Raw genomic sequence first — 22,974 nt, 5'->3', positions numbered from 1 at the left:
ACACTTATTATTGTTTCCTGTCTGCCCTGCTCCTGTCTACTTCAGCAGCATTTGTTTCAGAATTGTAGCACAGACAACACTGCCATTAAGCAGGATAACTGGATAAGAATTACTGGGAGGTTCCTGTGGAGAAAATAATATACTTTGTAATAAGATGGTGTGCACTTAGTGATCCTTGGAAAGAATGTGGTAAATGGTAAATAATATGACTCATGCTAGCCACACAGGCTTGCAGAAAGCCATCTTTTAGTGCTGCATTATTACTGAGACTGGACCAGAACTGCTAAAGCCTGCTGCTGGAAACTCACCTAAATCTATAGAGTTTACTTTCATCTATTTCTAAAAAAAAAAATCTAATCCAACTGATCACAAGGCTGGTACCATATGGATTCCTAACTACTTACTGCTAAGTATAGTGATACCTTGCATTCAATATTAATGCCTAAATTATTCTTTTTAAATACCTTCTTTGTGTATCTTCTGCCTCCGATGCACCACCTCTAACATGAGCAGAGAGTCATACACTTAACTGTCTACAAGAGACTTGGGTAACATTTTGTACCTTTAATGTAAATGTTTTATCTGAGGAAGTGTATGTGTAGTATGTTTAATTGGCTTTTAGTTTAGTCCTCCTTAAGGTCTAATTGTTTATGCTAACTTATTTTTTAAGGTTTGCATGATTTACTATTTACACTTCTGGCTATACATATATACTTCTATATACAGTGGTTTCTGGTGGGAAAACAAAATTCAGGAAAACTTCACAGCATCATGTATTTGACGCATTTAGTGGTAAGTGATAATTAACCAATCAAAATTTGGTTAAAAATGTATTTCCTCTTCTGTTGGACACAACAAAACAAGAATAACTGAAATTTATTATTTATTATTATTTATATTAATTATTTTCACATACACACAACAAAAGAGGAAAATCACAAAAAAAGAATTTCTGACCAAGTCTGACTTCATCTAAGATCATAACGTAGCTTATTCTTACCAGATGTTTGTGTCTCACCACAATGTTTTTCTTGTTACCACACCAATGACAAAATATAAGTCACCATGATCAATAACGCTACTATTCTGTGGGTGATGATGAGCTTGCAACTTTCTTCCTACAGAGATGAATCATGGGTTAACATATGCTCCAGTAGATTCAATGTTTGATAAGGCAGCTCTACCAGTTTGCTACCATCATCTATATCATCTTCAACATCATCCTCATTATCAACACTGCAGACACACTTTCTTTGCCCTCTTTCGGTTATCTGAGACTAACCTATTATAAGACATGAACTTCTTTTCTATAACTGAACTGAAGAACTGACAATTGATACAAATATGATCTATCTTTCATATATATGTGTGTATATATATATATATATATATATATATATATATATATATATATATATATATATATATATATATATATGTATATATATATATATATATATACATACATATATATACACATATATATACACACATACACACACCCTACAAGGACACAACAAAGAACCACTGGTCTCATGCCACTCCTCCTGGATGAGCCAACATTATGTCATCAATATTAGATGAGTACTGACCAGTGAAGGGTAAAATGAATAAAACATGTAGACCCAGATAGAGACGTGCGTACTGTCCAGGTGAGTCTAGCCCTAAGCTGAAGTCTGAACTCATAATAAACTTTTAACTCGTAATAAAGCTGCTTATTACACCATTATGGAAAATCCTAATGATGATCATTTTATCATAACTTTACAACAAATGCACAAACAATAATATACTTTGTTGAAAGAAAAAACAGAGCTAAATAAGGTCTGAAATGTCATAAAGCTGAAATAGATGACTGGTGATGAAATGCTTATGAAAGGACTGGCACTAAATTTCAGTCAGAAGTGATTTCATTTCAATAAGCGCTCTGGAACAGATCAGATTACCAAGTCCATTAATTCAGTCATACAACATTTCATCAGTTTACACAACAGATAAATGGCTTTCTGATATTCTAATCTAGAAACTAGAAAAACATTGAAAATACAAAACTAGTAGCCAGAAACAAACCATAACATTTTAACTGATATTCTTGTTAATGAAACATACCACCACACAATGGAACATGCAACGAAATAAGATCTTGCTACTGTATACCTTGTAAATGGAGACTCTGCTCTGAAATATTAATAGTGGCTAATTACAATACTGGCACTGTGGCACAGAAGCTAACAAGGGACTGGACATATGAAATATATTGTTTTCCTTCTAAGGAAAAGGCAGATACATAGAAAATCAACAACATTAACAACAACAACAAACTTGATGGGATAAAAATGGGCAGCATTCCAAATAAATGCTGGAAGTAAGAGCTTAAATAGGCCTCAAGAACAGCCAAAGTAAGAAAGTAAGCAAGATTTTCCACAGAGTATGAGAAATAAATGTTCATATAATTGGATGCAAATGACTTGATCTTTTTAAAAACCCTCGTCTATGTAACCTCTCCCAAAATGACATAATGGCTCCCCTAGAGACGGTGAATCGGTCTGAACGAGTTACTCACCATGGAATCACTTGTTCATCTGGATGATTCCTCTACTCCACACTTGAACGTTTCCATACAATCAGCCAGCACAGCTAGAAACTCCAGTTTCTTTCCAGAGCAATGTGAGCAAAGAGTCAAAAGATATTCTGTTCTGGAGTCCTTCAATCTAAGCACAGCAGAGTCCTGCCTGCACACAAGGCTGGTGTACAGCTCAAGAACCCAAGATAACCAAGTGTACCCTCCTAGCTGCCACTTCAACCGATCGTGTCTTTCCTGTCAAATACACACGGTTCCAATATACATGTCACCCCTGGAAGTCCATCATTAAAAAAAGGAGGTTCATGAATGATGCCAGTCAGACAGCAGAAATTCTGGAGGTCCCTCTATAAAAAGCCAGCTCCCTGTCCAAGGGGTGGCAAAGAAAGGAGGAAAGAAAGAAAGAAGCAAGCTGAACCAGGACAGACAGGGTATGTCCAAGCTGAAGTCTACAGAGAGTAAATTAATCATACCATGCGCTCAAACAGCCTGCTCCTTTCAGTGGCTGGATCGGGTTGCCTGGCCTCTACTTTTACAGGGCTGCTTTTTTTCAGGAATTTAGAGTATTCAGAGGCCAAAGCTTCTGAAAACCCATTTCCTTTAGCAGTCATCAATAACTGCTTCATGCCAAAAGACAGCAGCCTTTTAAAGGTGTACATTTAATACAAATACCTCCAGTGAAGCAAGAATGGTATTTGCAGCAATTGGCCTGGTTTTAACCCCAGAGGATCTAAAGAACCTTTTGGTCTCTATGAAGCAAGAAAGAGAGTAAACTCTCAAAGAAGTCAACGGAAAAAAAAAGGCAGTGATGTGAAACAGAAAGAAACTGTGTTGTACCCTAGAAGTGAGAATAAAGCCACAGAAACGACATTAGAAATAAGTCAAGCCATTAGAAATGCCTGAGGTGCAGACTTTGTGTGGCATGCTGGGGAAAGTGGAGGGCTTTCAGTTACCATCAGCCAGTCCAGATAAACATTTGCTAAGCTGTAACTCTGGATTTCACAACCACATCCTTGTCTATGTACTAAACCACAGGCTACTTGATTCAGCCAGAGTGCAGCACTGAAATGAATGAAAGAATTTAGACTTGTAAATTTTAACCAGGTATTTAAACCGCCATTTAAATGCATCTCTGCAGTTCTTCTGAGAGTGTGTTTCCATTAGATGCTGCAAAAGGACAAGGAACTCCAGATTTAAGATAAGCGGAAAAACAGCAGACGGAGGCTGGGTGTCTAGGGATGGAATAGGGATGGAAATTCTCCCAAAGAGATCAGTTATACAAAAACGTACACATGCCAGATGCAGATGCAATGTAATTAGTACAGAACAAATAGAAAGAAGATCTGAAGCTGAAAAACAGAGCTACGGCTGCGGTTGTTCAAATACTAGGCTGAAAATTATACAGCTTAGAATTTCTGAGTGGTGACTGACTACATTGCTGAGTCTAGTGGCTTGACTCAAAGCCCCTTGCCACTAATTTTAGCCTTGTCTCCTGGAAGTGGCCAGAAAAACTCTAGTACTGATGTCACGGCTCCACTCTTACTCAAACATGTGGAAATGTGCTCAGATTCTTGAGGCTATTAATCAAAATCAGTTACTAATGAAGCAGTCACAAGACATTTTGTTTATCAGAATGACTGAATTAATGTGGTTCATCATACACAAATTGAAAAACTCTTTGTACTGAGTAACTCTGTAGAATAGAAATACTAAAAGTTAGAATACATTCAGAAATGTGAAGGAGATACAAATGACCCCCAAACACATGCTGACCCTTAAACTCTAACATAAACCCCTAGAAACCAACAGCCTATAGACAAGGCAATAAAATAATGCAATACAATTACAGCTGTCTTAAACAGCAATAGCAAATTACTGCACCTAAGAAAGATATACCAAAGTGAAATAATTAAACTTACTATTTAACTGAAGTTGAATAATCACCCTGACTTTTCTAGATCACGCTGAAACAGGACGTTCTGTTAAGTGTGACTGAGAGAACAGGTGTCAATGAACAAGGAAGTGTTCCTTCTTCAAGGAATTACAACAAAACAAAAACCACACAGACTGATGATGCAGTCTCTTACCTTATTGTTCGAACAGAAAGGCAGTACTTCCACATCAGATTCAACATGGCCAGGTCATCGTTTGCCTGGTTGCTCCAGATAGTTTTCCAAAAAAAACCCCAAACAAACCCCTTTTCCTTTGATTTCTTTAATCCAAAGTCATAAGAAGAATACGAACGCTAGATTACCGTATGAGGCACCTAACTTGCATTGTGTAGTTAGTCACCAACACCTCTGGTGTCCGGAAAAAACGTTCCTCCCACATCTTTCTTCACTTGACCACAATCAGTGTTTGACGCTTGAGAAGTCTCAAGTAAAGCGAGAGAGAAAGAGAGAGAGAAATGATGACCTCAAACCAGTTGCTGCTGTTGTTACTGGTGTGTTCAATTCTCTTTCATTTTGTTGCCAAACCAAACTGTTCCGTTCTGGGAGGTTGCTAGGCAGGGCTTTAAGATTACCAAGTAAGGCTAGCAGCTAAGCAGGACTCAGACATGCTATGCCTTACTTCTCTAGTCAGATACATTATATAGAGTACTGCATCTCCTCAATTAAAGCCTTTCAGTCATCACAAAGACAAAGACAGTCATCACTTTTTCCAGCTCTATAATACAGCTTCTCTCATCTGTTGGGAGAAACAGAGTTCCCTTCTTGTTTGCTGTATGTGACAACGACTAAAGCCACATGTGACAAATCTTCTTGAGGAAGTTCAGGCCGATCCAGTTCTGACCAGTGTTCATGCTCTGAGATGACATGCTGCTTCACTTAATCAGCCTTAATAAAGTAAACTGTGTTGTAACAGAACACAGAATCGGGTGTCATTTGTGGTCAGAAGTCTTTCTGAGAAAATTTCTTTAAAGAACACTCTTGTTAAGGAGAGTATGAGATCATTCAGGGCTGTGAGTAAATAAAATTTACACAACTGGGAATGGGATATTCTCTAACTGTAAATTAAAACCACAGAGGCACAGTCCAGGAACCTTAAGGCCGTGAACGAATGCAATGGAACAGAGGGAAACTTAGGAAACAAAAAAGAAGAAGAAAAAGAAAATTAAAGCAGAGGAATGCCTAAAAGAAATAAAGCCAGTATATGAGGAGGAGAGTAATATTAGAGAGAATATGTGACCCAGGGAAAGCAATATCGGACACTGCTTTAGGGTGAATGTTTTTTCACTATTGGAACCATGTTACCAGCAGCACTCCCAACCCCAGCCATGCCTTTATTTGATTCATCATGTTGCTTGTGTAGAAGAATAGGTAGCTTGAGGCTAAATTCTGAAACTGTACACCCCAAAGAAAGAGGAAAAACACAAGGTTGTGTTTCATGAGACAAAACACATTTCAGCACAGAAAATGTTCCCCAAAGCCCAGCCCGGCACTGGAGGATGTCTCTGTGTAGAGTCTATCTGAGTTTATACTACACACCAAGAACTGAAAGTAAAATCTCTCTCTCTCTCTCTCTCTCTCTCTCTCTCTCTCTCTCACAAACACACACACAACATTTAGTTTGTGAAGATTCTGCAAAACATTCACCAAATTCAACATTCTTGGTATTATTTGACATGTTTGACAGCTTTTACAGTGACATGTGTTGTGCTGAGACAAACTGCTAAAGTGTGATGTGAAATGCAAACACACACACACACACACAGGCCAGTTTTCCTGTTTCATAAGCCTTCATATTTTTGGCAGCCGCATACAATTTGGGGGGAAAAAACCCCTCTCATGACCACAAAGACCCTGGCAGCATACTTTCCACTGATGTCTCACATACATGCTGACACACAGTTTTCAGAAACGGCAACATTTTTGCAAACTATTGGACTGCACTGCTTCTGTTATGAAAATGAAATGAAACAGCCTTTATTTGTCACATATACATTATAGCACAGTGAAATTCTTTCTTCGCATATCCCATCCTTGGAGGTTGGGGTCAGAGCGCAGGGTCAGCCATGATACGGCGCCCCTGGAGCAGAGAGGGTTAAGGGCCTTGCTCAAGGGCCCAACAGTGGCAACTTGGCGGTGCTGGGGCTTGAACCCCTGATCTTCCGGTCAACGACCCAGAGCCTTAACCACTTGAGCCACCACTGCCCCTACAGTGAACAGTGGCCGAATAATAATTAATAATCCCAGCAAAAAAGCAGGACATGAAACTTATTTCTGCTGAGACCTGGATTTGAGTTTTACACTCTGGATTATCTGGTTTCCTCCCACTGGACTAAAACATGCCAGTAGTTGGACTGACAACACTAAAAGTGCCCTGATATGGGAATGACTGAGTAAATACTGTACATGTGTGAATGGTGCTCTGCAATGGAGTGCCATCCCATCCGGAGTGTATTCCCATCTAATGCTGGCAGTCCTGGGATTTGTTCCAGGATGAAGCAGTTACTATAGAGGTGATGAATTGTTTACTGTGTTTGGAAGTACAGATGATGAGAAGAAAAGCCTCACAGGTTTTTTCCTGGGTATGAGAAATTCACACATACTCTCGCAGAATACTTTTAAACCTGCTCTAAAAAATGTGCCAGCAGTAAAAAGCATAAAAGGAGATCACAGATCAATAGATTCAGATTAAAAGTATCTCAAGACACGAAACACTGAGGCAGATGGACTGCAACTGGACAGCTGACGACCAGAAAAAACATCACCTGGTCTGCTGTGGAGGACAGGATCACAACGCATCATCGACAGCTTGAATCCATGGACCCAGATGGCCTTATGTCAACATTTCAGGCTGCTGTTGGTAGTGTAATGGTGTGGGGAATATTTTATTGGTACACATTGGGCCCCTTAACACCCACTGAGCATCGCTTGATTGCACCAACAGCTTCAACAGTACTGATGCTCCAACAGGGGTGAAGTCCATGAATCGTTTGTCTTTATGTAAACTTGCATTCTGAACTGAATTGCATATAAAATATAAAGATTACAATTCACTTTAGGCTGGTGCACTTTATTATTTTAATAAACTTGACTCAACTTGTGTAGTTGAGAGTGAAGAGAAAGGAAGCATGTGTTGGTCAGAGGTCAGTGAACTGAAGTGCTCTCAAATGCCACGGTTTCTCTACATGCTCTCTTCACTGCTCCACAAAGAATGATATTGTAGTATATTTCATGGGACATGCACACAGAGAAATTACATTTTTGGTGGCATCCACATCAGTATGCATAGCTTAAAGTAACAGTAGATCATCATTTCTGATTTCCTGAGCTTCTGAGCTACAGCTTTAATTGTATACATTCACAGCCTTTAACTGCAAAACAGTGCCAATGAAAGACCAAAGCAAGACTCTTTGCATACAGGGTATTAATTACACTGCAATCAATTTAAAAGAATAATGAGAAACTTTAACCGTCTGGTGTGATCAGCTACAGGCTACCAGTTTGTGCTTATGCTTGATCAGTCAGCACTTTCACACATCCCACATGGTGCTAGGCTTCAAAATGAAAGCAATTAACACTTTCATAAAATTTGCAAATTTTCTTTTTGTTCATCTTCAGCAAACATCCTCTGTGCTGGAAAAAATGTACCACAACAGACCACAGTGTAGAACCTCACTCTCTGTGGGAGTCATCTCTTTAAAATCAAAAGGACTGTAGCTGAGATTGTTTAAGACAAATAACGGAGCTGAGGAGAATATCAATGACCTGCTGCTTATACATTTCTGTTGGTTGTGCTTGTGTTTGTCCCAGAATTTCTTTAAAACTCACATTATGTATGAAATGAGTCTTTTAGTATCAGCATCTGGATGCTTAATGGTCAATGTATTGGAAAACAACATTATTCCTAGGCAATGAAGTACAACAAAACTTCAGACATAAAATGCAGTTAAACTCTTTTTAATAATCTAAACCCAGTGAAATGTTTTGAGTTATCAGAGTGGAATAAAAGAGCTCATCCAAAGTGATTCAGAAATCCAAACACATATCGGTTTCTTAGATACCTTGACAGAGTGACTTGTTAAAGTGGGTCTTTCCCTGGACTCTTTCTCATTGCAGCTACTGCAGTCTGTTCCACCAATTCATTCATCAAAATACTAAAACGGAACATTAAATTACTTTAAACACCACCTTTACTTGCCCAAAAGTAACTGAACATCTAAAAGCTGGTTAAAGTTTGTAGTTCAGACTCAGTATAAGGGAATTTCCCTGTCTGAGTCAGAAAATGATTTAAAAATAAGGATATCATCGTCCCTACATCTCACAGTACCACAATGTTCAGAGTCATTCACTCTGATTACACTACATTACGACCTGCTAATACTTACACATTTGCATAGGCGCTCTGTAATTTATCATCAAAGTACGCTATTACCAGTAATAACTTTAAAAATCTATTTGACATGTGACTCTGGAATAAGTGACAGTAGTATACGTGTTTTGGACTTGATTTTGAGTCTTTTTTTGAGACTTGCTTTTAAGTCTTTAATGTAAAATCAAATTTATCTTTTCCCTTGGCTAACATTGGTATCAATCTGGCATCAGCTAACTACATTGATTAGGGATGCTGTGAAAAGATTTAGGCTAAAAATGGCCTAAAGAGAGAGACAAGAATTTTGGAGATGCCTTATGGAGATAGTTCTCATGGATCTGATCAAATTCCTAACCTCAAACCTCAAACTGTAACACACACAACGCTGAATAACACATTAAACACATTAATCCTGCCTGAAACACACCAAATTCTCTCTGGACTTTTAGCTTGACTCCACCCATTCAGGAAAAGCAGGATCAGATCTGCCTCCAGGACACAAGCTTTCTGGTCTGCAGTGAGGGGTACCTGGCTAATTTATCTTATAATATCTAATAATATAATTTATGATGAATAATTCATGCCATTAATCACAATTATTTCAAAAACATAATATAACATAAGCTAAACTCAGCTGTGATCTCCCATTTACACATGTGCCATAAGGACAGGGGGAGGGAGAGCTCTTCAGTGCCAGTGTGTGCAGGTTTTCTACACTTCCACAGCTGTGATGGATGTCATCACCACCAGTGGGAGTTCTTATCTTTTCCACATCCGTGATAAAAAAAAAATCCAGGGTCAGCTTCATGTACATTTTGGGCCTTTAGAAGATGCTCTTATCCAAAGCAAATTAGATTTATCTCATTTATATGACTGAGTAGTTAAGGGCCTTGCCCAAGGGCCCAGCAGTGGCAGCTTGATGGTCCTGGGATTTAAGCCCACAACCTTCCAGTCAGTAATCCAACGCTTTAACCACTGAGCTACCACTTCCCCGAACTCTACCGCACTGAGATTTCAGCTGAAGGAATCCCCTGGGACTTTCTATGCTGCAACGAGAAAAAAGATGACTGCCTCGAGGGCAGAAAGCAGTATGTAATTCAAACCAGTCCAAATGAGTTATATGTTACATCAAAGCTTTACAGATGTGATTTTCTAGTGATCCCCAAAAACACAAAAGGCGTCTAACTGGGGTGGGGGTATAGTCTTCATTGATGCACATACACCTTCATTAACTCTCCAGTTAATTGTTAAGCGCTTAATTAATTGAATATGGAAACAATGCAATATAATGCACTGTATGATTATAATCATACTGCTGTAAAGTACAGACTAAATCTGGCTATGCAGTTTATGATGTCTTAGTATTACTTGGCACATTATATTAAATAATCTCAATAAAATCTTGGCTGGATTCTAGATGATCTTCATGTCAGAATCTATATACTATAAACAATATAAATGGCAACATTCTTGAAAGTGAGTTTGAGTAAATATGAATATTTTTTAGCATGTTCTATTTGTTTTCCAAAAATCATGTGAGTTTTGCCTAGTTCTACGAGATGAGAGTTGAGCTGAGAAAAAGCATTCGGAAGAAAACAAAGATCTACAGTACACGTATCTCCCTGCACATGCTCACAAGCAGAACACACACACACACACACAGACACACGTCAAGCCACGGCCATGATACAAGCACAGAACACACATAAGCAGCGGTGTAGATGCTTGTCAGGTCAGAGAAGCACAGTGGATACCTTATATTCACTCATCTTAACCTGCTGTCACCTCAGTTGCTCACCCCCTCACCCTTTGCTGCCTGACGATTTGGGATCAATCTCTACTCAAACACTTCAAATCATATCAAAAACTCCATCATACTGCGTGAAAGAAAGACTGATTCTGATTTGGCTCTCTTTTGAAATCTAACATGGCCCTGAGATAAAAGAAAAGTACCTTTCACGCCAAATAAAAACAAACACATTTTCATAAAGACTTCTTTAAATTTGTTAGTGTTTCCATCAATGTGAAAAAGTCTTCTTACCTTCTGTAGAAGCCACTGAGGGGCTGCAGGCACAAGACCTGCCAGTAATCCAAACACAACGCCTTAAACTTTAACATGGTCTTCAAAGGTGAGAGCAACAAAAACACTTTAGCAACTTTGCTGGTCCCAGTGTCCAGTGCTCAACTATCGACATGGTTCAACACTGCTGAATGTCTTAAACACACTCATCTCAACACCTGAGCAGAAGGTAAGGGAGAAGCATCTCCAGAAACAACGCCCATTTCAGTGACACAATAACATGACACAAACACTGTCCCTCTACATGTCTCTTCCACTGTGCACTGAAGATCTCACACATCTTAAAAGACATACACAAAGACCAGCTGGGAGTTGTTTCTCACTCCTCCATGGACCAGCATGCTGGTGTGCATGTCTATGTGAACGAGTGAACCGTGAACTAAAGATGACTTCCTTCCCCAAACATCTCCTCCGCTTGGTCTCTTGCTTTTAATCTTTTCTGCACCAAGGATAAACAGAAAAGCTTTTTTTTCCTCTGTGTCTTTTCTTTTCCTTTCTTCCCCGAGATCTTTGGGCTTCTCTTATTGTCTCCCAGAGCCGACAAGAGCAGCTAGGCTCCCAAACCCCCCACCGGCCTGGCTCAGATTAATTATCCCGTATCTGATGGTGCACACCCTTCAGCAGCCATGTGGACAGTGAGAGGAGATAATCAGGAGAAGCACATGCTGCTCAGTGAGGACACGCTCTTTCCCCAGCCAAGGCCTCCCTCAAAAACGCTGATGCTGGTTGCCAGGCAACGGAATCCTGACGCTAAAATACTAAACGGAAAGCTGATGATAAGGTTGCTGATTGGTCAAAAGCTAGGAGGGAGGGCTCCCCACAAAGGACTAGGGTTTTGTCTTGAAACCAGTGTACTGTCTGATTTATTTTTCTATTAAATCAGTTTGAAAACACCAAACCAAAACAATGCACATAGTGGTTAAAAGTCACACAAAAAAAGATTTGTACTAGAGACTGGGGTGAAACAATCTTAGTAAAAGGGATTAGAATACAGCCTTAGTAAAATGTTCAGTATATAGATATAGAAAAATATGTTTTCATATAGTGCACACTGTTTTACTTTTGTGTGTGTGTGTGTGTGTGTGTGTGTGTGTACACTGCTCAATATGCTAGACTAAAATTATTCTGACTTAAAATTTCTCTGCTCAGTCTCACACTCATTCACACGCTGCCACTTCAAGGAGCAAACACACATATGCACAATGAAACACTCTCTCTCTCTCTGTCTCTCTCTCTCTCTCTCACACACACACACACACACACACACACACAGACAGTGAGTGTTGGCTGTTGGAATAGCAAAGAGTGTTTTTGTGTAAGTGGACAGTGAGAAATGTGCTCAATTTCACTGCCAAGTAAAGCAATACAATCAGGATGCTGCGGTTCCCACAGACTCAACAAAAGCATTAGGAAAAAAGAAAACCATTCAAATAACACACCTAATTCATGATCAATGCTCAAAATCCTGACATGGGGAGAGAAACTTATCCAAATGTCTTTATTTTCGCGAACCACAACATTTCTGTCCGGTCACTGTCCGAATTTATATATTTACACATGATCTATAGGCAGAAGGGCACTTTAACTCTAACCCTGCTCCATAACAAGCACTTAATTTGCTCTAACAACAAAGCTCAATTCATCACACAAACAGAAGGCAGGCAGTTAGCTGACTTTAATCCACCCGCAACTCAGTCTTTCTGCAATTTAGGCATGAAGTGTTTCTATTTTGTGGTCCTTTAACATGTTTAGAGCCCATAAATGTGTAAGCATACGGAATGGCCACACATGTTCATACTGGTTCGTTAATGAGGCCCTGCAAACAACTCTTTTGTCTGTGGGGCAGTTAAGGGGGGGTATCTTGGCAAGAGGGGGCAGGGGAATGAAACAGGGAACACACGCTGCTGCTAAACGAGGACACATCCATCATCCAGCTGGCTGCAGCGAGTCAGAATGGAGATGTTTAGAATACAGAATCACAGTGTTTTACCCAGGGTGCATCTAAAAACCAAGAAAAATGTGTTCAATGAAAGTTTCTAAGAGAAATGAGTATACTGGGGAAGGAATAGGAATGAGAGAAAACAGAGAAATAGACAGAGGGAGTTATGAAGAAATGTCTTTGTGTATTTGTTCCCCTCAATATGAATCCAGAACTGATGGATAAAACAAAGCCAAGTATTATTTACTAAAAATTCAAGCCTCATTTATTTCCTAAGCCACAAAACCAAGCAAAGGTTGTGGAAGAAAGCTAAGGAGAGCAACTGAGGCCTTTCAAGTGTTCAGCCATTAGAGCTACTTGTGCACCAGGTGTTAAGTCTAAGGGCCCAGCTGGGTTACGATTCCCAGTGAATGAGCTCCAAGGCCAATAAGTACTAATGGCCTTATTCAGCACCTGGGGAAGGACACCACACACACACACACACACACACACACACACACACACACACACACACACACACACACACACACACACACACTACAGGCTTCTCCTCCAACCTTCTGAATTGATCCCTTCAAGTCCTGACTGGCAGTTTCATGATACCAGCACATCGTAACTTGAATGTCCCTCATGGGAAATTGGATGCTATTTGAAATTCATAGAGAGCAATTAATTATGGGCCATATATTGAATGCCTGGGTTAATTGGGTGATGTTATCACCATTTACTCAAGGCTTGAAGATGGAAAGCAAAAGAATAAAACCTTAAATGCAAAACATGATTACTTTTCAGTCCTCACTTCCTGCTCTCAAAATTTAAGATCATGAAACAGTTTTTTTTAACACTTAGATTAAAAGCTCCCAAACCTAAGAATGACAGAGAATCAAAATTTAGGCAATTGTACTGTAAAGCTGGTTGTGATAAGCGAGTAAAGATGTATTCAAAAATATGGATATGATATGAGCTCATGAGTGCTTAGAACTCATAGAGGCTGTTTTTGGATGTGTCTCAGTAGGAATCACAGGAGTAAATGACTCCTTATTATATTGAACAAATATCCAAAACATCAGCTGTTCCATCATTTATCTGAACACCTGCTGAGATGAATGTGCTCACAACAGCACCTCAGTCCTCAGACTCAGGTGAATAAAGCGCTAAATTTATGAAATATCCACTACAAGGAATTCCTTTAACAGATTGATTTGTTCATGAGTTGGACAAATATCTTTTAAGTAATTACAAAATCAGTTATTAAGCTGTTATGTAGGGAGTAAGCACAAAACAGAGCCCAGAGTGTGAGAGGTAAAAAAAAAATTCACAGAGTTACAACATTTATGGGACATACACGCCCTGCTATAAAATATATTTATACTTCTTGGCCAGCTGTTTCTACAGTATTTTATTCCACGTTATAAAACAAATCATTTTAGAAAATCCAGGGAGAATCTCAGATATCAGCTGTAAAAACAAGGCTTGAAATAAATGCATAAATGAGTATATAGAAATACAGCCTCTTCATGGTATATAACAAACCAAGAGACTTAACTAGAAAAGTTTTCTTCAAGAACTTGCATAACTCTAACATGTAAAATACAGAATATATTGAATAAAACATATTAGACTCTGGAAGAAAGGCTTGTTTAGGCAGAAATATGAGTCTACCATGGGATTCAATCTCACATGCTTATTCCATTTTCTTTCTTTTGTTCTATGAACAAAGGCACAGCAGTGTAAATGAGAGATGAGAAATCTTTTATCATCTGTATAAAACAGCATGCTATATTCTCTGTGAAGCAGGTTTTTGTTTTTTTTACTGTTCCAGGCCTGTGTTGGTTGTCAGAAATGGCAAGTTAACAGACTGATAGCTGAAGCACAGTGTGGAGGAAGTCCGTGTCCACTTCGCCTGTCCAGATATGACCTGATAATAAAAGGTCATGGTGGCGTTATCATTATTTCTCTGGCCTCACTGGGGGAGGGGGGCAATACACGCTAAAAGGAGGCAGACATTATTCCAAGCATGGTGGTCGAGTTTAAAGGCCCTCACAAGGCCGCTGCCAGTTCGGGTCTGGACAGATGGGTGTGTAATTGGGAGTTATTGTCGGGGCACGTGGGGCCAGATGGGATCAGAGCTGGAATGATGAGCACAGGCTGTGTGTTCATGGTCTCCATTTGGGAAGTGGAGCAAAGGCTTTAGGTGTGAAGATATATCTAGTCTCAGTGTTGCCCCTGATCGAGCTCATTCCCAAATCAATTTTGTTGGCTGTTGATATTTCAATCACATGCTTGAAAGAGAGGTTATACAAATCCAGCAGGATATCCAGAGGACAGAGAAGACACTCTTAGATGTGCTTAATTTTCTGAAAAATTACCATGACCCTCTTAGGTTAAGAGGTCAGAAGAAAATAATGAAAACAATAAAGATCAGGATGTTCTTAGCTCTCTTATAGCAGCAGGACAAACCCATGTTCTTCATCTCACATTCTGAACAAAAGCTTTCATCTCCTCTGAGGTTCATGCATAAACAAAGAGCTCAGTGTGATTCTCACAGCCATTTCAGAATTACACCAAGACACTGTTATTTATACTCTCAAACACTGCAAAGTGAAGAAACACAAGGTCATCTCTTAACATTCTCATAATAGTGATCATGAGTTAAACTGATCAAGTGTTATATTTTATTTGATTATAATCACTATGCACACCGTGCAGCGGCTGTCTGAAGTCTGGACATTTTTTTCTTGTGTATTAATATAATAAAAGCAAAAAGAGACATGAAGCAGTAAAATGAGAACCATAAGCTCCATTTTCTTACTCTAGCTCCTAAGATATAAGCGCTCGTACCCTTTACATATTCAACATCTCTGTCTATATTCAGTGTGTGACTGAAAACTTGCAGTGCCTTAGAGCTGTGCTCCCTCTAGTGGATTCAAATGAACACCCTATTTTATTCAAACTCCCATCTCTCATTTCCATCCAGTGCTCTAGCACTATACCAATAGACATCCATACATCCAACTTGGCAACCAAAAGCATCCAGTTCAAGTACTTGTGTTTGTTTTCAACCACATAACAGTACACATGAAAGTAGGATGTTCTCAGGTTGTAGGGGGACGAAATGATAAGCACAAATTTCATAGAACTCTCCTTAAACACAAAACTCAGTTTGTCAAGGGTGCCAATACTTACAATTAAAATTTTTTACAAAAACACCATTCATTCATGTTATTCACTGATGTGTGTTTAAATGTTAACTAATGTTCCTGAATGTTAATATTATCATTAACTCAACAATAAACTCATTTTTCAACCTTAGTTTGAAACGTGAGAGTTAACAACCACAGGCACGTTCGTTAAGCTGTCAGATCATGTTTACTGACTGAATATACAAATAAAAAAAACAAAAAAACATCACTACTGACATACGTAATTTGTCCATGTTAAATAAAACGCTAAATAACGTTGGCTAAGGGAACCTTAATATAAAAGCATTGGCACTACATTCATTTTACAAAGCCAATTTTACAAAGCCATTCTGTTAGAGCGGTATTATATAGTGAAGAGGAAGAGATTTGGGTGTAAGATCTTGAATGTGTAAGATCTAGGGTGTAAGAAATCTTGATGGTCTTAATGTTGATCACTTGAAAATCAAACTTTATAAGTGACAAGAAAACATCACTGCAGGTAAATAAAATGGAATTGTAAAATACAGATATCATCTTCTAAACCACACGAAAAACTGCAGCACTGGCATATAACCAGTACAATACTACTAAAGATTACTGCACTTGACGATCTGGAAGTATCTAGCAAGCTACTCTGATTCATGCCTTGTTCTATTACAGAAGCATATTATCTTCTGCCAGACTGGTGACTATCAAAAACTAAATCAGAATTTTGACATGCATAATGAAGAATGATGTGCTGAAATCCACCTGTTCCTGATAAATCTTTGTTAGATTGTTAGAGACCATACTTAAACAGCATCATGAAGATCAAAACATGTCAGGGATGAAATTCTGGCAAAGTAACAAGGTAGGTATAAAAATATCCCATATCCCATCGTGTACCATTAAATGGAAATAATATGGCACAACCTTGAGCAAGGCTAAAAGCGGCAGTAAAGGAACTGGAGAGAGTGTTTAAGAGAAGCTATTCACAGGACAAATGCTAGGCATTTTTGGAAGAGTGGGAAGCCATATAAAAATCTCAGTTGGAGCCAAAAGACATGCTGGAGATGCCAACTCTGGAAAAAAATATACTTGGGTTTGATGACCACTATTTATCAACCTTAGAATACCATCCACACTGTGAAGCACGGTGATGATAGCCCTACAATTAGAGTTTGGCCACTTGGCCCTGACATATCTGCTCATGAACTTTTGGTGGCCTCCTCTGGGATCCTTGGCTGTGGCATGTTCCATCTATATAGTAATACTGGCACTTATAAAGCTGACCCAACATGCCCACTGCATAAGCACTGATAGCAACTCACTTACTTTGGGGTTTAACGTCCATTGTTCTAATAGGAAGGAGGTTTAACTGATTTAACCACCACTTCATGTATGCTGTTTATTTATTAGGGAAAAATAATTTCTGTCCTTAGAAATGCTTAGTTAATGCTTAGCAACATTCACGTGACAATTTCAGATGAGCTTTCACGAAAGGGAGGGCTGAGACTTTGCTTTGAACCTGAGGTCTGTTGCAGGTGAACAAAACAAACCTAGGGAAAAAAAAAAAGAAAGGTGAGTGAAATGTCACCAGTCTCCAGCTGTTTTGACTGTTGCTCTATTTACAGTGGAGAGTCGTGAGCACGCAATCAGAGCTGTTCAGAAACAAAATCAGTCATCACGGATTCATTTGGGCTTTTGTGCAGAAGAAAAAGCTCCGTCGTTATTTGGGAGTGAAGTACTGCTTGTGAGCTTTATATAACTGAGATTTCAACACTTAAGCTATATCTTTTTGCATCAGCAATTGCATATTGACTTACATGAGTCATCAACTGTATTTAAATTCCAGACATACCAGGTGTTTGGGTAGGATGTAGGATGCCCAGGATGTCCTGTGGCTAGACTGCTTTGCAGATGGTTGAAGTGAGTGAGGTAATGGAAAGTTAAAAAAGGGAATTCTATCTAAGACATGTGTAACTACCTTACCTTAAAAGGCTTTGCTGATAAAAAAAAAAAAAAAAAAAAAAAAAAATTCCATTCCTCAATGATCTTGAAGGAATTCCGCCAACAATTCTTTTTGCTCTCCTTTAAAGCTAAATACATTGAAATAAAACTCCTTGCATTGTGCCAGAGTGAATTCTGGCATGACCGGAGCTGTGTGAACGAGCAGTTATGGAGCCGCAGGTTGCACGTCGCTATCCAACCCCCAATATGCAGTTAGTTTAGAGTTGGATCAGCAGTCTGTCAGCATTGCTGTGGCCAGAGTTTAACATGGCAGGAAGGACAAACCTTCTACTGCTGCTGTAGACATCTCATCCTCCATCTATCATTAAGCTATAAGGAGAGTCCTCATGTGCTCGTAGCTTCGGAATCAACCATTTTAGCTGAGCAATAATATGACACACAGATTATTACTCTGCACATTTATTGTTTTACTTTTATTATTATCAGTGTAGAGTAGAGTAAACAAGCACTGAGGCTGGAAATGTAATGTGTGGCCTGTTTAAAGCTGTTAAATGAAATGTGTTTGATATATTCAGGGCTGAACAAACACTTTTGCTTTAACTATGGTAAGGATAACTAATTGACTATTTTATGAGATTTGTCTTGTAGCTGTTCAACCCTCACTGTATAAACAGCTTTAGGGGTAAATAAAGTAAGGAGAAAATTTTCTGTAAATAAAATCGACAGACATCATGTAAAGGCGGTATGTATATTTACAATGTAACACTGAGCAATGTTACACGTGACATTTCCATGTCATGCTCAGCAGTGTTCTTTTTGGCTCTCAAGATCATGTCATACTCTATGTAGAGAGCATATGCAGGGAAAAGGAAGTCAGCTGGGATTCAGCCTAATGGTCTGGTGAAAGGGTTTAAAATGATTGCTGCATGAACAGCAGCTGAATAAAAAAGGGATTCTATGGCTCTTCCTGTCTGTAAAAATATTTAAATAAATATAAAAATACAGGCTAATAAATATTAAAAGCATGGTGACAATGCGTGTTTTTTAAGTGATGAGAGGTATAGCTTTAGAATGATGCATTGCTTAATAGAACAAGAGCTGAATTAGTTTTGTCTCAATTTGATCATTCTGAATTATGAAAATTGCTTGCATTTACTCTAATCTTGCATCATGTCTCTGCTTAGCGTCATGCCTGAGAACACGCTTACCTATGATAAAATCACTACAGCACATGCCCTCTCATGGGTTATTGCTTCGTTTTAAGCACGATTACATCGAAGAGATGCAAGAAATGCAAGTATCACAGTAACACAGCTGAGATACTGTGAATAAGGCACTATGAGAAGGAAAACTATCCATTTTATAATATATAAAACTAATTATTAATTAATTAGGCTGATAAAAATCCTTTAATGTGTTTGCCAACCATATCTTATCTCATCCACAGATATTGCAGTCCAAGCAAGTGTTCAATGCATCAAATATTAAAAACAAGTCCTTAAATATTTAATCACCACTCATTTATAATTATTTGATAGGATCAAGGACACCTCGACAGCCAGACATCAAAATGATTTGCCACTGTGGAAATCAGGGAAGCCATTTAGATGCATGACTGCAGCACCTCTATGATCCCAGATACAAGTAATGGATACTTGTACGTATAAAAAATATCGTATTTGAATATAAATCTCTCTGTGTGCTTTCCAGACATCTTTTCATTCTGAAGTTATATTTAATGCATTATCAACCAACCAGTGGTGACTAACACGAAATGGGTTCAGCAATGCTGCTGGCTAACATAACGAAGGAGGAACAACACTGTGTAATTGCAGCTGTAGCTGAATTGTGCTCTGATGGCCTGCTTGTTAGTGCATGTGACTCGGTGCTAACTCACATTACCATCACTGGTAGTGGCCCTTGATCACATCTTCTTAATGTAACACTGATCTCAGCATTCACATGTGCCATACTGAGATAAAACATGGGTTTGAGAGAGAAAAAGACTGGTTAGAGAGCGTGAGAGAGAGAGAGAGAGAGAGAGAGAGAGAGAGAGTGATTAGTCATGGGCTGCTTTGGAGGAATAAAAGGTGATCAGAATGACCTTGAGGGATGATCACATGATGTACAAGGCAGTCCCAATCCTGCCCTCCCCCAGGATAAAACTCAGGTTGAGTTACATTGGAAAAAGAGCTGGAGACGTGCAGTCACTCTGGGCTCAGGAACCATTAACACAAGGGTATGAGGCAGCTGTGGCTTAACACATGATAAATTATTTTATCACACAGCATGTGTAAAATAAAAAGAAATGGGAATGTTAATCATTTGTTGGCAAAATGAATAGGACCAAAGGTGTTGGTCTTATACGCAAGTATTCTAATGATTAATTTTAAACAGAATTGATACAACTATCAAATATTGACAGAAAGGAATAGCTCTAATATCTACATTTATTCTTATGTGGTATCTATTGGATTTAAAATGTGCGCTACATTTGCATATTTCACACCTTTTTAATTAATAGCAAACCATAATCTGTGTACCGCCGCGCAGTTTCTAGATGAGCCAAAGAGCTTATGGTCATTCCTCTACACTAAATACGGAGGTGAACACCTCCTTCCAGAGTAATAAGCTTATGTAAAGTGATGGGGTCAGAACTAAAAGGAGCTGAAGCAGAATCAGTCTCATTCCTGCAGTCTGTCAGCAGCGAGGCTTTCAAACCACACAGGCTTATATGGATTCCAAAAATAGAAAGTGTGACATCATCAGTGCTACGCAAAAGCCTGTCCACAAAGTCTTCAGTTTGAATGTGTGAGGCATGTCAATGGCCAGTCTTATCCCTCTGCACGCAGCTCAGAGAAGCTCAGCTCAGCTCAGCCGAGGTAAACATTCAAGACATGCAGGGCACGTCTTCCTCTCATACCGCTTCTGAATTAAGCTGCACAGCAACACTCGGTGAGAAATAAACGAATATCATAATACACACAATGAGGAATAAAACATACTTAATGAATAAGTTTGAGTCCTCTAATCATGACAATGAAGTGTGATTAAATCTCTATGGTGTGTACGTTGCAGAAAATAAAAACAACAGCTGTAACGGATCAGTCGCTGTTAAAGCAAACAGAATTTCTACATGTTAACACTCACTACAGTACTGTTGAGATCACATGTAATAAGTTGAATTATTTAATGCGATCTGTATTACTTCCTTAAACTAAAAAGACATTCACTTTACTTTAAAGAACTACAGTACTCACAGGTAGTAGAGTCTGTTAGCCATGACGACGCTGTGCCGTTTGTGGAAAAACACAGGGGCTGAGTGTAGTGCACGCTGCTTGCTCACATACACACACACAAACAGATGTGCGTGTGCGCGCACACACTCACACAGCTTTCCTCGCACACTCACAAGCTCGACTAGCTCATTCAAGCTTAACCATGGAGAGGCGGGGATTCATGAGCGTGTTTCTGTGTGGGTGTGTAATACAACATCAGCATCCGAAATGACACAGGAAATCAGATGAGCGTCTCTATGCGGTGTCACAGAATCCTGGCATAAAATGTGGCAGGAAAGATTTTCAATGTTCTGATTCATTCTGATATTCATAATAAGGCTTTCGGCGCCATTGACTCCCTGGTCTTTCATTCAAATGACTGTTTACGGATTAGCTTCTGAACTTTATTATAGCCCAAGGATGCAGAGACCTGTCAGGTCTGCTAGTAACCATAGCAACAGAGGCTGTTTGCAAAGCAGGTCCCGGTATCATGAAAGTGTTGTTTCGTCAGAACGTCCCTCCCTTTCCTACCTTACCAAGTGATGAACCATTAAGAGCTAATGAAGTATTGTGCAAATAGACAGGCAGGTAGAGAGTATAATTATATTTGGGAGCCTGGCAGATGGTGCTTGACTCAAGTGAGCGATTTTGGCAAGTGCACGGTAATAAGGCTTTCCAGAACAGGCACAATTCATTAAGAGATTTATCTGCTAGGAATAAGCACAATTCATTAAGAGATTTATCTGCTGGGAAAAACTGCTCAGGTGAAATGAACTCGGAGATTTAATGTTCAGAAAAAAACAGAAATGTAAGGATTTGGAATATTATTACAGTCTCACAGGAAAACTGGTCATATATGCAATGCAATTTAATATAAATTAATATTTCAATTATTTCAAATATTTCAATAATAAATAGAGAATGCAGAAATTGTGCTAGTACCAGAATTATTTGACAACCTAGATTTTTTTTTCAGTGGAAGTTCCTTATCAAGGGTAAAACAAAATAAAAAATTATATATATATATATATATATATATATATATATATATATATATTTGATAAAATATGGCTTTAAATGCAGTGAAGTGTTGATATCACGACAAGCAAATCTGAAAACAAAACAAAAAAGATTTCAGTCAAAATGATCCAAAATAACAATACTACAACTACTACTATTATTATTATTATTATTATTATTATTATTATTATTATTATTATTATTATTATTATTCAAGTATTTTAAAGTACAGCACCAGAGGAGTTTCAGTTATGTTTAGTCTGTAGCAGGTACAGTAAAAGCTTTTACTCAAGGAGAAACCAAAATTGACTAGACATATATACCTTTACACCAAAGAACCATATTGAAGGTGACTCAATTAAGGTGAAGGTGAAAACTCCAAAAAGGTACAGTTGTGCTCAAAAGTTTGCATACCTTGTGAGAATTTGCAAGAGGGGTACCATTTCTTAAAGAAAACATGAGTGAGAAGGCAAAACAAATGTATTTTATTTCTTATAGGACTCAAGTTCATATGTAAGACATAACAGAATGCTAGAATCATCAAACATAACATGACAATAAAGAACATGAGGAAATATTCCCTGTTCAAAAGTTTGCATACCGTCAGTTCTTAATATTGCTCCATC

The 22,974-nt window shown here is 38.6% G+C and overlaps 1 protein-coding gene across 8 annotated transcripts in view; it reads right to left on the bottom strand.

Moving 5' to 3' along the window:
* iqsec1b (IQ motif and Sec7 domain ArfGEF 1b) overlaps window positions 1-22,974 on the bottom strand; it is a 193,301-nt gene that overhangs the window by 56,600 nt on the left and 113,727 nt on the right. The window contains exon 1 of one of the 8 annotated variants that reach the window (XM_058373383.1): window positions 21,311-21,445. The exons of 5 other annotated variants lie outside the window; for them this stretch is intronic. In XM_058373383.1, coding sequence (XP_058229366.1) covers window positions 21,311-21,333 — 23 coding nt within the window. In that variant the 5' untranslated portion in view covers window positions 21,334-21,445. Of the gene's footprint in view, window positions 1-4,668; window positions 5,199-10,940; window positions 11,591-21,310; window positions 21,446-22,974 lie in introns of those variants that run through there. 2 more of the 8 variants (XM_058373378.1, XM_058373382.1) reach the window with 2 other exon arrangements.

This window comes from Hemibagrus wyckioides, linkage group LG21 (genome assembly GCF_019097595.1).
Source record: "Hemibagrus wyckioides isolate EC202008001 linkage group LG21, SWU_Hwy_1.0, whole genome shotgun sequence".
NCBI classification, from domain to species: Eukaryota; Metazoa; Chordata; class Actinopteri; order Siluriformes; family Bagridae; genus Hemibagrus; species Hemibagrus wyckioides.
The sequence above is the reverse complement of the archived record's forward strand: the minus strand, read 5'-3'. Positions and strand labels throughout refer to the sequence as shown.